The sequence below is a fragment of the Petaurus breviceps genome, unplaced genomic scaffold (assembly GCF_028583685.1).
Source record: "Petaurus breviceps papuanus isolate PSGF00001 unplaced genomic scaffold, PetGlider_PUasm1.0 77, whole genome shotgun sequence".
Classification (NCBI taxonomy): Eukaryota; Metazoa; Chordata; class Mammalia; order Diprotodontia; family Petauridae; genus Petaurus; species Petaurus breviceps.
In genome coordinates, this window is record NW_027186492.1 from 7,855,249 (window position 1) to 7,872,017 (window position 16,769).

The 16,769-nt window shown below is 42.9% G+C and overlaps 1 protein-coding gene across 2 annotated transcripts in view; it reads right to left on the reverse strand.

Moving 5' to 3' along the window:
- Positions 1-309: 309 nt before the first annotated feature.
- The window catches only part of SPG11 (SPG11 vesicle trafficking associated, spatacsin), a 91,615-nt gene continuing 75,155 nt past the window's right edge, over positions 310-16,769 (reverse strand). Inside the window, exons 29-40 of one of the 2 annotated variants that reach the window (XM_069105930.1) lie at positions 15,890-16,104; positions 14,367-15,129; positions 13,574-13,713; positions 12,198-12,396; positions 11,392-11,529; positions 10,201-10,334; positions 5,833-5,940; positions 4,037-4,205; positions 3,304-3,392; positions 2,938-3,093; positions 1,466-1,617; positions 310-886 (exon numbers count right to left, since the gene is read on the reverse strand). In XM_069105930.1, the coding sequence (XP_068962031.1) occupies positions 706-886; positions 1,466-1,617; positions 2,938-3,093; positions 3,304-3,392; positions 4,037-4,205; positions 5,833-5,940; positions 10,201-10,334; positions 11,392-11,529; positions 12,198-12,396; positions 13,574-13,713; positions 14,367-15,129; positions 15,890-16,104 (2,444 nt within the window). In that variant the 3' untranslated portion in view covers positions 310-705. Of the gene's footprint in view, positions 887-1,465; positions 1,618-2,937; positions 3,094-3,303; positions 3,393-3,708; positions 3,821-4,036; positions 4,206-5,832; positions 5,941-10,200; positions 10,335-11,391; positions 11,530-12,197; positions 12,397-13,573; positions 13,714-14,366; positions 15,130-15,889; positions 16,105-16,769 lie in introns of those variants that run through there. The other variant, XR_011172005.1, reaches the window with a different exon arrangement.

The window sequence follows — 16,769 nt, forward strand, 5'->3', positions numbered from 1 at the left end:
AAGGCAAAGGTTCATAACTTTTTGTCATGGAATCCTTTGGCAATCTGGTGAGACCTATGGTTTTCTCAACGTTTTTAAATATCTGCAAGGGAAACTTGAAATAAATAGTTATTAAATAATTTTGTTTATGAACTCTTCCTTAAAACTAGCTGAGGCAGGACTTAAAACTATGGTAAAATGGAATTGTTTCTCTTAATTGCATACAGTATGAAGAAAACTACTGCCCATGCTTCTTTAAGTCACTGGGTGAGAGCATGCAGTGGGAAGGCATTCCAGTCTTGTGGGGAAACCATAAATTTCCAACACAAGTTTTCAGTTATAAAATTTATTCGCAGATATGAAAACCTTTGAACAGCAGACAGATTCTTAATCAGTACTGCACCTTCTCTTTGACATGATCTGTGGGTCTTAGAAGGGCATTAGATCCACTTTATAAAACATTCTTTGGCTCTTGGAAGTAGTTTCTTCTAGATGCTGACAGATGCGTACCTACCCAACTTGAACAGTTTACCTTTAAATAAAAACTTCATTATTAGAAGATTCTGTCTTATGGGTGATATGTAATGAATGACAGAAATTTTGTTCTGTGTTAACCTACCAGGGCAGTTCCGGGTAAGTATCTGTAAAGTACCTATTTTCACTATAGGACTTGGCCTACTACGGCAAGACCTGCTAGCAGATAAGTCATTCCTTCTTGGCCTTGGTCTAATTTGCCAACATGTCATTCAGACAACATCCAGTCTGAGGTTCCTTGAGAAGCTTATTTACGACATCATAAAACTTGTGCTCATATGCCAGCTTGTAATGCAGGTAGACATCTTCACAGTAGGAGAGTAACTTTTTCATGTTCTTTGTGATGGACTCAGTTGGCTGGTGCTGTTTAAATCTAAAGAGAAACATTAACATGAGCATGTGTATGTATACACATATATGCACCAATACAGGTATACATTAATGCATTCATAAATCCAGAAAAAGTGAACTTCATTTAAAAATTAGTTTAAATCAATGTTTAAAATGTTCTTGATTAGAAAATGGGTTTTGTTAAAATTCATTTGGGAAAATCCACATTACTAATATAATTCAGCAGTTCATCTTTTCTAACAAGCTGCCCATTTTAAGTACAATATGCTATTTAGTCATTTGCAAGGCAGTCTAGGTCGGAGCTCTTTTAGCAAATTTCTTTTTGTCCACCTGAAGGGAGGTCACCAAAAGGAGTATTTTTTTTTTTTTGGCTTTTTGGAGGCGGGGGAAGGTAGGACAATTGGGGTTAAGTGACTTGCCCAAGGTCACATGGTCGGCTTTTGTGTTAAGTTGTCTGAGGCCACATTTGAACTCAAGTCCTCCTGACTCCAAGGCCAGTGCTCTACTCACTGCGCCACCTAGCCGCCCCAAGTAGAGTATTTTTTAAGTAATTTGTTACATTACTTGAGACTGACAAAGCAGTCTGCTTTATAATACTTACTTCTTGGAAATCTCTTCAAATATATTGGTTTTTAATAACCTTTGCTGCTTAAATTCTTCCAGGTAATTGAAGTCACCTTTTAGAATCACTTGCTGATAAAGAATTTCAGCCCAATCTGGGACAAAGTCATAGGCCTCAGCTACAATAGAAGCCTTAAAAAAAAAAAAAAGGAAATGATCAGGAAGATATAACTTAAACGATATTTAATCAGTTTGAGATTTTTATTCAAAGAAATGAATGCCAAATATTTTTAGTTTTTGGAGGGGGAGGGCAAGATAATTGGAGTTAAGTGGTCACACAAGTGTCAAGTGTCTGAGGCTGAATTTGAACTTAGGTCCTCCTGATTCCAGGGCTGGTGCTCTATTCACTGCACCACCTAGCTGCCCCAAAAGATTATTTTTTTTAGCAGAAATGCTTTTTATTTAAGGTAAAAGTCTCAATTATATGTCAATTCATTTTCTTCATATGCAAAACAAGAAGGCTGGACTAGATCTCTAATTATTCCTTCTAGTTCTTTTAAGGTTCCATAGTTTCAGGTCCCCAGAGGGAAGGTTTTAAGAGAATCCACAGCTTCACTTGATCTCATAAGCATTTCTGTCTTCCCTATTCAGTTATTGCTCCATCTGCCAAGAAGCAAAATTCCCATCTAAACTACCAAGTGCAAGATGATAGACTGAGAGAGAGTATAGATCTAAGGGAAACTGAATTCGGCCTAGAGTCTGGAGAGCACACAGCTCACCCTACATGGAATGAAATCCCCTACATTTAACCTCTGCAAACGCCCCCAGCTCATTGAAAAAAATGTTCTCATGTGGGGTCCCTCAGATTTCTCCATATGAGAGTGGGACAAACGAAGTTCTGGGATGAGTAGAATGCTAGGTAATCTGATGGAGAGAATTCTCTAAGAGATGGGTGGTTCCAAGGTCCCACTGACAGACCTGGACTTACTTTATTCTCTTCTAGACCAGAGTTAGCTCTGAACATGTGCCACCTTTCAGGTTCGTAGCTGCAGAAGACAGCTAGTGATGACTGCCTGGAAATGTCCACCCTATTTTAGCAGATGCCAGCAAACTTTCAAGTCCCCAAAGGCTGAGTGATATGGGGGTGGGGGGTAGTACATGTTGGATAGAGTATTGAGCAAGCAGGAGAGAAACCAAGGTGCCTAAGTCTGGCTGGAGCGACAAAGTTCCACCAACACTGCTTGTGGTGTTAGACAGAAGCTACCTATATAAGACCTAGGTCTAGCCTTAAGTGCCTTCTTGCCTAACTAATATCTAGCAACCCCATCTGAGCTTTTGCTCAGAGTAAACAAGTTGTCCTCATTCAGGCTGCAGCCCTGCTAAAAACAACCATCTTGACCATGGCCTCTGATACTAAGCAGTAACAATTATAGCAGTGAAGGCCCTGAAGGTCCCAGTGGTTTTTCCCTCTCAAATCCTTCCTATCCTCCCTCCCCTCCCCCCCCCCCTTACCTGATAGAACCGAGGCAGGGCCATGATGCAGTCTGCCAGATTCTGCCTGTTAAGATTGATGAGCATTGTGTTCTGGCCAGTATTTAGAAAATGAATCTGTAGCGTTATCAGCTTAGTAAGCCGGTGACAGTGCAGAGCTTGACGAACACAGGAATCCTGCAGGTCAGGTAGGGGGGCAGGGAGAGAAAGATATTAAGTTAATGAATATTTTTTTAGGGAGGTCATTTGGCTTGAAAAGACAGTATTCTAAAGAGATCACATCTTCCATGCCCTTTTCTTGCTCTGTGGCGTTGGCTCCTGGCTGTCTTTTTGGCCTTCACTCAGTTGTTCCTCGGGACTTGCCTGGGACAAGCCATGCATGGTTACCTTAGCATAACTCTCCGCTGCATCCAACATCAGAGTCAGGGCTTTTAGCAGCAGCTGTTTCAGCTGGGGCCCATCCTTGATACATTCCTCTGTACAGAGAAAAGGGGACTTGTGAATTACCAGCTGCCTTTGCTCCCCGTGTTTTCCTGACACCTCTGCACTTGAACTCATCTGATCCTGCCCACAAAATATTCCTCTATGGCCTCTTCTATTTCTTTCTTACTTAATGCTGAACTAACTTACTTCCTCTGAACACTAGAAGAGACTGAAGGCTACCCACATATCTCTGAGTACACTTGTGCCCTAGCCCTCATTCACTGGGCTAACTGAAGGAGGATGTCTTGAATGCTTCAAGAAAGGCTCCTTGGCCATAAATGCAGAAAGGCTGGGAATCCCAAAGCTTACTTTGTGGTTATGACTCAATAACTTAAGAGTCTTCCTCCTCCCTTGCTGGTGCACCAAGGAAGGTTCTTATATCATAGCACACATCAGTCCAAGTATCTGTAGGTAGAGGGTCCTATGAAGACAAAACTTCCTTGGAGAAGTTTAAGAGGATTTCCAAACCCCACTCCCACTTCAGATCCAGCCCAGTTTAGGGTCCCCTTGTTTATCTGGGAATATGTAACAGTCTGTGCCTTGGTTAACAGCTAATCTCGGAAGCTTTCTAGGAGTCCTCCAGAGACAGCCTCCACACCACCCTACTGTGTGGGTGCTGCCCTCAGGCTCTGCTCACCCCAGGGCTGAGATTCAATCAGCTTCAGCTGGATGCGGGCTGCTGCCTCATGGTTCTCCCCAATCTCTCGGCACATGTTGAAGCAGAGAGCAATCATGTTGTGCTTCTCACTGTCTCCTGGGCGGCAGCGCTTGATGTAATCCAGCAGGGCCGTCTTTAGTGTCCCACTCTGCCAGGGGAAAGAAAGGGGAAATTTAGGGGCCAAGCAACATAAGGAAAGCAATGTAGAGCTGTTTCACTTCTAGAGTTCCTCAATCAAAAAGCTTCAGGGGAATCTCACACCTACTGGACACCTACTGTGGTGAGACGCTATTGAGGACTTTCCCTTTGGCGTCAGCAACTCCTCTCCCAGTAGGCCACTGCCCCCACCTCATTCCTCTAAATCAGTGCTAATCAGTCTCCTCTGAAATATGAAGAAAAAGCAATATGGGAGTACTCCACACAGGAGCCTATGTGCTTAGCCTTCAGGCAGGCCCCGTCAAGGGCTGGGTCAGGGCTGGGCTGCTATGCTTTTAAGCCAAGTCCAGCTGGAGTTGGTAGGGAGGGCTGTGAGGGAATAAATAAAAGACACTACTTTCTTGTACTCAAACTGCTGCCCTTATTTAGCCTTAGCTCACGGAAACGGAATTGTACTTTTCTTTCTGAACTCACCACTTTGAACTGAGCTGAGAGTCAAAGAATTATAGTCAAAGTGCACCTATGAACAGAGAGGGTCAGAGAAAAGAGTGACACAGCTCACCAACGTCTACTAGGCCAAGTAAATCCTCATGGTTGCTGCTGAGCCCTTTTACCTACTATTTTCATAAATGGCAACACAGCTGGGCTGACATATTCAGCTCTTGGCCACATAATTGTTTTCACAGCCCCAGACCATCTGCAGAAGTTTCTTTGTTACAAGTAATCTCCATCACTTTATCTACCACACTGAACAGCAAAGGAAAAGCCATGTTTATTTCATGAGGCAGATGCTAGCACCTTCAGCCCAGGGGAAGGAGGCATGCACCTGATCACAGAATCCTACCCTCCTGCCTTGCTGCTTGGTTAGTGTGAGGCCCAGCACTGAGGAGGAGTGCTTCTCTCTAGCTCCAGCCCCATCTCACACCCCTTTGGATAACTAGCAGCTGGCACCAGGAGCAGGATGCCCTCGGCAGGACAACTTTCCTAAGGAGAAGCTCAGACAAAACCATTATTCTAGCAGTACTCTCAGGGTCACAGATGAACCGTGGAACTCCCAAGAAACAGATAATACATGTGGATTCTCATCTAATAAAGGGTGGTGCTCTCAACCACTTGGGGAGATAACAGAACTGCTCATCAGGAATCCCACAAAAGAAACAGAGAGCTCAAGATGATGACACACTTATTTTCAGCAAAGTATAATGGACAGAGAGTCAGCCTCAGAACCATGAAGGCCTGGATCCCCTGCCTCTGATACATATGGCTATGTGGCCCTGGGCTAGTAGCTATTTAACCTCTCAGGGCTCTGTCCAGTAACTCCTCAAGACTGTCAACTGCAGCGAAAGAGCCAACCTGCCATGGAGGGAGTTCCCTCATGCAGAGTTTCCTCTACAAATAAAATCTTAGGGCCAGTCCCACTCCCCAGAATATCTTCAGGCATGCTTACCCGTTGCTCCCATGCCTGACACACACAGGCCATAATCCAGATTATTTTTTGCCTCTTTTTATTCAATGTGGAGTCTGTTCTTGCCTGAGACCTTAGAAACCATTCTCATCCCCAGAATTCTGATATCAATTGAATGTTTTAAACATGTCATTCATAGTTACTCTGTACTTACCGGGTCCAACTTTTTCCTCATCAACACTTCAAAGTAGTGTTTTCTGTGCAGCAAATCAAATATGTAAGTCATCTCATTGTATCTTCCAATGCCTGTCAGAAGGCGTACCTGAGAAAGGGAGCAAACTGCATGAGAACTGCATGTTCTTCTAGGCCATGTAAATCTGAGAGACTTGCCAACATACCAATTTGGTTCACCATTTATGAAACAACCACTCTGGTTAAGGTGCTGGGGAGACAGAGACAACCACCCCAAACAGTCCTTTCCTCAAAGAGCCTACATTCTACTGGGGGTGGGGGAAGAGATAAGTATGCATGGCACATTGCTGTAAGAAATACAGGGTCCTATGAGGACAGGGACTGAAGCAGCAACTGGGTGTATCAGGGAAGTGCTTCATGGACACAGCAGCACCTGAGCTGAGCCTGGAAGATGAGGAAGAGAGGGCAAGATCTGTGGGATGGCACAGAGGAGAGAAACATTGTCACTACTGTAGTCCTGTTTCACAAGAACAGAAAAGTATGAAAAAAGGCTGGAAGCCAGACTGTGGAGGGCCTAAGATGTCTGGCCGAGGAGTTGGGATTTTATTCTAAAAGTAATAATAAGCAGGGAGCTAACGAAACAAGAAAGTAGAGAAAGAGAACTACAAAACAATCTCACTCATGAATACTAATGCAAAAATTATAAATAAAATCAATAGAAAGAAACTGCAGAAATATACTCCCAAAATAATGCATTATGTCCAAATTTGCTTGAAAGCAGGGATGCAAGAATAGGTCAACGTGGGGGCGGAGCCAAGATGGCGGAGTGGAAGCAGGACCTCCCCACGGCTCCCGCTTCCACCTTCCCCAATCCATGTAAAAAGGGGACTCTAAACAAACTTTGGAGCTGCAGAACCCACAAAATGACACAGAGAAGCTAACCTCCCGCTGAGGACAGCCCTGCAGGCTGGCAGGAATCTGCCAGCACAGTGCTCTGGGAGCTGAGCCCAGCCCCATGCTGAGGCTTTAGCCCCAGGGTGGGCCTGACCAGCCGCGGCCAGAGGGACTCCAGATCACCAGCAGCTGTGGCCATTTCCAGATTTATCAACACACAGATGCAAAGGACAAAGTGAGAGGTCAGTGCAGTCTGGACTTTGGGACCAGTAAGTGGGAGTGTGAGCTTTTGTCCCCAGGGAGAGAAGCCGCTGAGGTGCCAGCACAGCTAGCCAGCGCCACATGGCAGCTTCAGCTCCTGGCCTGCAGAGTGGAGGGGGACCAAGAACCAGTCTGAGGGGTAATTGCTCTTGCTTTAACCTGCTTGGATCTGGATTGCAGTCTAGGGTGGAGGGCCGGGGGTGTGTGTCCAGCTTGCCAGAGCATGTGGAGACGTCAGAGAGGGCCCCCATCTAATACCTCGGGCAGCTGAGAAAACCCCAGCGTTTAGGACGAAACCTCCCCTGTCTGGTGGCAGAGTACTACTGTGGCAAAGAGCCCAGGGTTCAAGTGACTGAGGGGCGACATGACCAGGCGAAGGAAACAAAGCAGACAGAAGATTCCAACATTACATTCCTATTTTGGGGACAAAAAAGAGCAAAGCATGGAACAGGAGGAAGACAGTGAAGTCAGAACTCCTGTACCAAAAGCTTCAAAGGAAAATAAGAGCTGGTTACAGGCCATAGAGGACCTTAAGAAGCAGAGAAGAGAAGTGGAGGAAAAATTGGGAAGAGAAATGAGAACAATGCAAGAAAATTATGAAATGAGAGTCAACAGCCTGACTGAGGAAAATAACACTTTAAAAAACAGACTGACTCAAATGGCAAAGGAGGCTCAAAAAGGCAATGAGGAGAAGAATGCCTTAAAAAGTCGAATTTGCCAGATGGAAAAAGAATCTCAAAAGCTCAATGAGGAGAATGATTGCTTCAGAATTAGACTGGAACAAATGGAAACTAATGACTTGATGAGAAATCAAGATGCTGTTAAACAGATCCAAACAAATGAAAGAAAAGAAGGCAATGTGAAATATCTCATGGGAAAAACCACTGACCTGGAAAATAGATCCAGGAGAGATAATTTAAAAATTACTGGACTACCTGAAAGCCATGATCAAAGTAAGAACCTAGAAAGCATCCTCTGGGAAGTTCTCAAAGAAAACTGCCCTGATGTTTTAGAATCAGAGGGCAAAATAGAGGTTGAAAGAATCCACCGATCACCTCCTGAAAAAGATACCAAAAAGAAAACTCCTAGGAATATTAAAGCCAGGTTCCGGAATTCCCAAATTAAGGAGAGAATATTACAAACAGCAAGGAAGAAACAATTTGAATATTGTGTTTCCACAATCAGGATAACCCAGGATCTGGCAGCTTCTACACTGAGGGATCAAAGGGCTTGGAATATGATATTCCGGAGGTCAAAGGAGCTGGGATTAAAACCAAGAGTCACCTACCCAGCAAAACTGAGTATCATGTTTCAGGGGAAAATATTGTCATTCAGTGGAATAGAGGACTTCCAAGCATTCTTGCTGAAAAAACCAGAGTTTTCAGAAAATCTGACATTCAGATACAAGAAGCAAGAGAAGCATGAGAAGGTAAATGGGGAAAAGAAATCATAATGAACTTATCAAAGTTGAATTATTAACATTCCTACATGGAAAAACAATAATTGTAACTTATGAATCTTTTCTCAGTAGTTGAAGGGAATAGAAATATATATTTATGTATATATATATATGTGCATATATATATGTGTGTGTGTGTGTGTCTATATATGAGGGTATATGGGCATATGAATACATATGTGAATGTATGTATATGTTTACAGATATACATAGATAGAGGGCACAGGACAAATTTAACAGGAAGGGATGATACTTAAAAGGTGAAATTAAGAGGTGAGAGAGGAATATAATGAGAGGAGATGGGGAGAGACAGACAGAAGAGGCAAGGGGAAATGGTTACACTGGAGGGGAAGAATAGAAAGGCAAAAGGGAATGGGTCAACCTTATTCCCAATGAATTTGGCTTGAGGAGGGAATGAAATACACACTAAATAGGGTATCTCACCCTACAGGAGAGTATGGGGGAAGGGGATGAGAGGGGGGATGATGGAAGGGAGGGCAAGCTCAGGGGAGGGAAGTTGGAAGCACCCACTTTTGAAAAGTGATGGGATCAAAGTAGGAACAGAACAAGTGGGAGGTGGGATAGGAGGGAGGGAAATATAGTCAGTCTTTTACAATATATCTACTATGTTATTGTTTTGCATTACCCACACAGATACATCCTAAATATTCAAATATATATGTATGTGTATGTGTGTGTATATATATATTATTATCAATACTATTTTACATTTAATTGGGAAATAAGATATACAGGCACTGGAGCATAGAGATCCACTGGAAAAGTCGAAAGGGGTATTAGGAGAAAATATGGGAGAGAGCAGATTGGAGGAGGGGCTATCCTGTGGGACTTCTATTTTTGGGGGGTGGGTAGGGGGAAAAAGGGGAGAAAATTTGTAACTCAAAATCTGGCGGAAATGAAAGGAATTAAATCACAAGTTAATAAAGCATTGGAAAAAAAGAATAGGTCAACGTTAATAAAACAATTAGCATACTTAATCACAAAATAAAAGTTTTTTAAAAAAACCTATGATTCTTTCAAAAGATGCAGAAAAAAGAATCTGACAAAATACTGCACTCGTTTATATTAAAAACCATAGGCATGGAAAAGTCTTTAATAAGATTAAAATCAAGAACTAGCATTGTTTCTTGTGGGTAAACAGAATCTTAACCATTACAACCTGGGGTAAAATAAAGTTATTGTCCCCCCCTCCTGCCCCCATTGTCCCCATTTGACACAGGTGTAGAAACACTAGCTATAGCAACAAAAAAAGAACGAAATCAAAAGTATAAGCATCAGCAGAAGAGACAAAAACTCTCACTATTTTCAGATGGCATGATAGCACACTTTAAAAGGGTTGTAGCAATCCAGCTGATGGAGGTTGCAGCCCCTAGAATGGACAACTGGAGGGCTCAGAGAGATTTCTTATTAATTTTCTCCTTCAGAGCAACTTACCCTGAACACCTATGGAAACATTCTGCCTTCCTGTGTTCTACTAAAATGGTCCCTGAAGTCGCAGCAGCTGAAGATGACCCCAAAGCTTCCCTAAATCGTGTCAGGCCCTAACTAGAGGCTCATTTCCTTTTCCTGTGTTATGTCTGACTCTTCTGAAATAAGTTCAAAAATTCCTTGCAAAAACAATTTATTTAATAAGCACCTGCTACATGGAAGATACTCTGCTTGGCACTTAGGGATATAAAACTATCTAGTCCTTACTCTAGGGAACTTCTGTTCTCCTGGGGCTATGTTGAGTGTGGCTGTGGGGGAGTCACTTACCACCAATCCATACTCATCGTTGGGGGCTAAATGGTTATCAGTGAGCAGCCGAGCCGCCTGCAAAACTCTGATAATGCCTTCCATGTGACATGTCACAGTGAAACACTGGTGGGCCAGGATCAGTAACTCTGTGGCTGTGGACAGAAGGGAGGAGAGGCTGCTGAGATAGTTGGAAATCGATGCTAATGTTTCCTTGACTATATATCAGGGAAAAGGGTAAAAATGTTTAGCTACTCTCAGCAATAAAATGATCTGAGGGACTTATGATGAAAAATGCTATCCACCTTCAGAGAAAGACCTGATGGAGTTTGAATGCAGGTCGAAGCATACTATTTTGCCCATTTTTTGGTGTTTCCTTTCATAAAATGACTAATATGAAAATAAGCGGGTAAGGGTGATGGACACAGGGATTTTACCCTAGCAGTCTCTTAGGTACCTCAATGAACACCCTGATGTCACTGGCTCTACAAACTTGACAATCAGAGGGGGTTATGTCTACTATTAAATGCCTAAAGTTCACATCTAGGTGACGTAAGAAGGGCAATTAATTCTCCTAAAAGACCACTTAAGTACACTCTTGGCCAGAATGTTTCTACTTTAAAGGGTCTTGGATGGTGGGTGGAACTTGGAAAGTCTATCTCTTTGTACAGACACAAAAGATTTAGAGCTGGAAGGGATCGTAGAGCCCTGATCCACCCTCTCATTTTACTGAGGTGGAAACTGAGATCTAAAAGGTAAAATAACCTGCTCAAGTTCACACAGGTAGAGGAGAGTCAACATAAAAAATCGAGGTGACCTGACTTGACAGTCAGTGCTCATGCTGTCTCTTATACCTCTAAACCCAATCTCTGGAAAGATTAATTAATCCCAATAGGCTCTGTCCCCATACCCAGGGCCTAGCCAAATGTCACTTGCTATCCATTAGCACAATTATCTTTCTACCCATGCCCCATGGGCCACAATCAGAAACAGGAGGGCAGATACAGAGCCAGGCAACAGAAATGGACCTGGGCATCCAGAACTTCCTGGGCTGCCATTCCTCCACACATTCTACATAGTAAGTCATGAAAGACCACAAAGGTTCTGGTCCTACTGGGGGAATGTCTGGAGGACTGAGCCTCGAGAGAGCTGGCAAACAAACATGAGGCCACATGCATCCAAGCCCTCAAGAACTACACAGCACTGACTTACTACAGGACAGTTCCCCAGGGGGAACTGAGGAAATCTTGTCTAGCAGCTTCATGCCAACCAGTGTGCGATCCTGGCACAGAGCAGTCAGCTGGAGGAACATGAGGCCTTCCTCTGCTGGGCTGTATGCCTGCTTCTGTCCTGTTCAGATAGAGAAAAAGACAGTTATTGTTTATAAATATGAGAAGAAAATGCAGAAGGCCCCAGCTAAGTATGGCTAATAGGAAGACACATCTCTATGGGTGGGCGAGGAGAGAGATGACCTTTCTGCATGGGGAAAAAGCATCTGATGTCAAGAATCACTACTAGGAGTTACCAAGAATATTCTGTCTCAGCAACATTCTCAACATCAAATATGAAAATTCACCTAGGGTAGTCATCTTTCTGCAAAGGCAGCATGAATTTTTCAACTGGAAGTTTAAATATTTTAAAACATCTGTGACTTCCTCAGTGTGGGCACTCCCTCCACCAATACAGATCACAACTCCTTCACACCTTATCAGACCACTTCATAAGAGGCTGTGATCCCCAATTTATCATCTGGTGGCTGGTCTGGTGACAAGCCTCTCTAAACTTGGTCAGGCTGGTCTTCATGACAGGCAATTGTGGGGTGTACACTCCAAAACCCCTGCTTCTTGGGCCCTGCTAAAGCTGACATCCTGCTGGCCCAGAGTCACTACGATCCTTCAGTGAGATTCTAGAGAATAACTTTTGGGGAATAATCACCAGTCATGAATTTCAAAAACATGCTTCCATCCCACACATAAGGGTGCATCCCTCACTCGGAGGCAACAGGACACATCCATCACCTCTTCCTGCTGAGGCGGTCAGCAGTTCCTGCATCACCTCTTCAGCCACAAGGTCAGCCACATTGTCTGCCTTCAGCCCTTGGGTAGTAATGAAAGCCTGGGCTCGCTTACAGCGGTCAGGCTGCTGTGAGGACAGGATGGCTCGGAGCACAGCAGTATTGTCCTGGGCGGAGATCTCCCGGTAAGTGCAGCCCAGCTCCTGAGGGGCGAGGACAGCACAATGAAACCTGAGGCTGAGACATCTATGCCAAGGAAACACCAGTCAAAAAAGTTCTCCATTAAAGTCAGCCTAGGGTTGCCAAGCCCAGGCCACTGGGACTAAGCAGGAACCTTTGGAAGACTGAATCAAAAGGATTGAATACTGTTTCTCCTCTCTACTATTTCATGAAGGGACCCAAACCCAACCCAAAAGAACACAGACCAAAAAAAAGCTTTCATTCAGAAAGGGGCAGGTACTGCAGGCTGTTTATAATTTCTTTGGATAACTTTTGAGTTTTTAAAATTTTATAAAAAATTGGAAACTCAGAATGTGCCCTCTCTTCCCAGGCCAGCTCATGCTTTCCCCAAGCACTCTCCTCTATTCTGTTCTCTTTCTCTCCTTGTCAATCCTTACTCTTTTTCTACCTTATTTTCCTTACTTCCCTTATTTACTCATATCCCTTCCCAAATTCAGACAGTTGGAATACCGGAAGAGTTGAATTTCCAAACCAGTAGCTGAGACATTCCAAAGTACTGTACTCTAGGGTTCTGGGTGATTCTTACTTACATACTAATACCAACACATACCCCATCTTAATTTCTCTACCTTCAGCCCAATGTCCCCCTCAGCTATCCAGTCTGGTCTCATTAACTTCTGCTTTATTTATGTTTTAGTTTTGTGGGGTTTTTTTTTGGGGGGGGGAGGTACACAAAGAGGGAGGATCTGTGATTCTCAGTGTAAGGAGATCCCCAGTGCAGAAACTCTCTTTATTAATGTATATCAACAATCATCCTTAATTTAGAGTCTTCATGGGTTTCCAGGAGCCCTAGGAGGTTAAGCAATTGCCCAGGCAGTGCTGTCAGGGTCATGTGTTAGAGGCAGAACCTGACCCCAAGGGGTGTTGACCCTGATGTCGGCTCTCTATCCACAAGGCCATGAGGCCTCTTATGTGAGTTTCACACTCCCAGGTGATTTCTCTTAGGTACTGTTCCACGTACAAGGAATTTCCATTTGAAAAAAAAACATTTCTACATCGACAAAAGCCTATGGTTCATATGAGTTTTGCTGTCTGTAATCTACAGAGTCACTGAAGGATAGGGAGCTAACCCACATTCTACCTCTTTCCCTTCACCCCATGCCCCGTTACTCAGGCCTAATGAGCACTATGTGAACATACCTTGGCGAGTTCATACAGACAAAGGACTTGCCGGCAGTAGTTCTTCCCATGAAGACATCTGCTTGTCAAAGTCTCCAGATGGGAGGCAATCTCATCATCACGTGTTACCATAACAAAGGACTGACTTTCCAAACTAGAGGCTGGAAGTAATTTATAGGCATGAGAGAAGCAAACAGGTAGATTCTGAAGCCACCTCACCTGTTAAGCCTAGAGTTCTGGACTTTTAGTTATCATTTCCCATCTTTCCTTCATATGCTTCCAAAAAATACCCAGTTAGAAATTATCACCTTGAACAAGTTCCCTTCTACACATCTTTCAAATCCTTTCTCCAAGAATTCTAGCCTGAAATGTCCTATTTAGAATTATCATGTTTTCCACTTAAGACTATAAATCCACTGGAAACACACCCAATCCTCATTTTGATATGAGATAATCACAAGGCAATACCAATATCCTCCTCATACTAAATGAAACAAGAGCATGGCTAACCAATTAAAATAATGACTTTGATCACAGAAATCTAGAGGAAACTCAAAATATGAAATGGTCATGATTCCATATTCACCCCTTTCCCATAAAAATCGTTTTCATCCACAAAAATCATGATATACTATATGGGGGCTCTGGCTTGGCATCGCAAGAACACATTACCCCACACAACAGGGAGATCAAACACTTTCTCTCTTCTTCTCCCTTACACTTCTCTGGCAGTGGGGAGGGGGTTGAAATATGGGGCTGGGAGCCTCCAGTGCCTGATACAAGGCTCAGGAGTCACCGGGTTCAAGTTACGTACTGCTCTGAAACCTTCTAACTGGAGCTCCAGCTTGTTCCTCTTCCTTCTTCTCCTCCTCCTCCTTCTCTTCCAGCAGCTCAGCATTTCGAAAGATAGCTTGGATTTCTGGGTGCAAATCATCTATACTAGCTTCTCCTGAGGCCAGTGCTCTACAGTGTAACACCAAGAAAACATCCTGATTATAGAAATGAAAATAGTGGCAAACTCTGCTTGCTTCATGCACAGAGCCATCATCCAACAGATGCCCAATCAGAAAGTTTAGTGAGTCTGCCTCATCCTTATCCAGTCTATTCTCACAGGCTTCTCTAGAGGGAAATCCATTAATCTCTAAATATTTTGAGGCATTCAGGGCAGCTAGTTTGGAGAAGGAAAATTCAGTGGCTAAGCTATCAAAGGAAAGGTCACCACTGGAAGAAATCTGCCGAGAAAACCTTGATTCAACCACCTCTTGGTCACTACAGTGGATTTGCTTGGTGATACGACAAAGCCAGATTTGCTTCTCCAGTTCCTCTAGCTTTCCTAAGGGTACAGGATCCTCCTGGGCAAGCCAATGGCCTGCCAGGGTAAGCAGCAAATGTCTTTCCATGATGTCAGCTGAGAACTCAGATGTCACAGTGGCCTGGGATAAAAAAAATTCAGATGCTTTTCTTTTTAAAATGTAATTCTTCTTAAACTTCTCATGACATTTTTTCCAGAATTCAATTCTTGCTTGTTTCAGGTACCACTGACCAATATGTTTTAGAGTCTGCATCTCCTGAATTATCTGTAAAATACATACAAATACTATTTTAGGTTTTATTATATTTCTTTAAAAAGGTTCATTGGTCATATTGATCCTTAAGAACAGTGTGAGCAGTAATAACATTCAAAATAAAAAGAAAACAGAATCATAGAGATTAGAAGGACCCTGTCAGAAAAGGTCATTTAGTCCCTTCATCCCCTGATATCCCAGAAAAATGGGCACTTGACCTTTTTTAAAAGAATAATTAGGAAGAAGTTCCACGTTACCTTTCAATTATTCATTTTAGTATCAAAATTCTCTCATCTAAAAAGTTTTTCTTCATGTCTAAGTCCATTATGACAAACTCATAAGCATAAAAAGCAATTCTTGATGAATTTATATCAAGAATCACAGGACCCTTCTGTGGGCAATGCCCTTAAGATTTATCCCTATTGGGATATAGGTTAAATACTATAAAGGTGCTTTTGAAAGTTCTTAGCCATATTTCCATTTTACCTTTTGGATGGGGGTCAGAATGATCTTGTTTTTATACACTTAATTCTACTTTACTTTTTTTGGAGGGCAATTGGGGTTAAGTGACTTGCCCAAAGTCACATGGCTAGTAAGTGTATCAAGTGTCTGAGGCCGGATTTGAACTTAGGTCCTTCTGACTCCAGGGCCAGTGCTCTATTCACTGCACCACCTAGCCACCCCCTTAATTCTACTTTAAAGAAAAGTGCTGCCCTGTTCAATAATGGTCTAAAAATACAAGATTTTATACAATTAACCAACTTAACTTTACCTCTTCAATAACCAAGTTGTCCACAGGTAATTCAGCTAATTCTGCTATCTTCCTAGCCAGGGCAAACTGTCCTTCTGTCTGCAGCTTTTCCACGATAGATCTGCATTCCTGCTGAAAGTTTTCAATGCTGTAACTGGTTATGATAGAATTATTAATAGCTATTGATGTGTCCTTCAAAATCTGGCTGAGCATACACAGTTTCTTCACATCTGGACCTGTAACAAAGAGAAACAAAGAGAAGAGAATTAAGGATAACACTATGGCATTTGAAGAGTATTTGGGGTCAAAGGGTGAGAATATTATATTGAATACAGTCATATGGGATTTGGAGGTACAACCTGCCCACATATTAATCACCCAGGAATGAGACTAGCAGAAAAAATAGAAAAAGTAGGAGTCTCACAACTCCAAAACATCAGAACTGTCCAAAATGGTCATAGCAATGCTAGGTTAAACTCAACTGCCTAACATAAGTTTTAACGCAGATAAAACAGATGCATTCAGTATAACAGAAAATCAACCAGGCTCTGAGGCCTTACCATTTTCCAGGACTACTTCCACTCTGACCTGATATATCTAAGCAGTCACCACTGACTGTGTAGTTAATTCCATTACAAGATTATCTGAAGTCATGACAAGTAGCCAGGTATGGAAGAACGTGCTAATAACAGGACAGCTAAGGCTGTAACCGACATCCAGATCTCCAACTACTGGCCTGCTGTAGTCAGAATGGCATGTTCTTTCTTTCTTTTTTTTTTTTTAAAGCAATTGGGGTTCAGTAACTTGCTCAAGGTTACACGGCCAGTTATTATTTCTGGGTGTGGTGCTAAGTATCTGAGACCGGATTTGATCCAGGTCGTCCCGACCCTGGAGCCGGTGC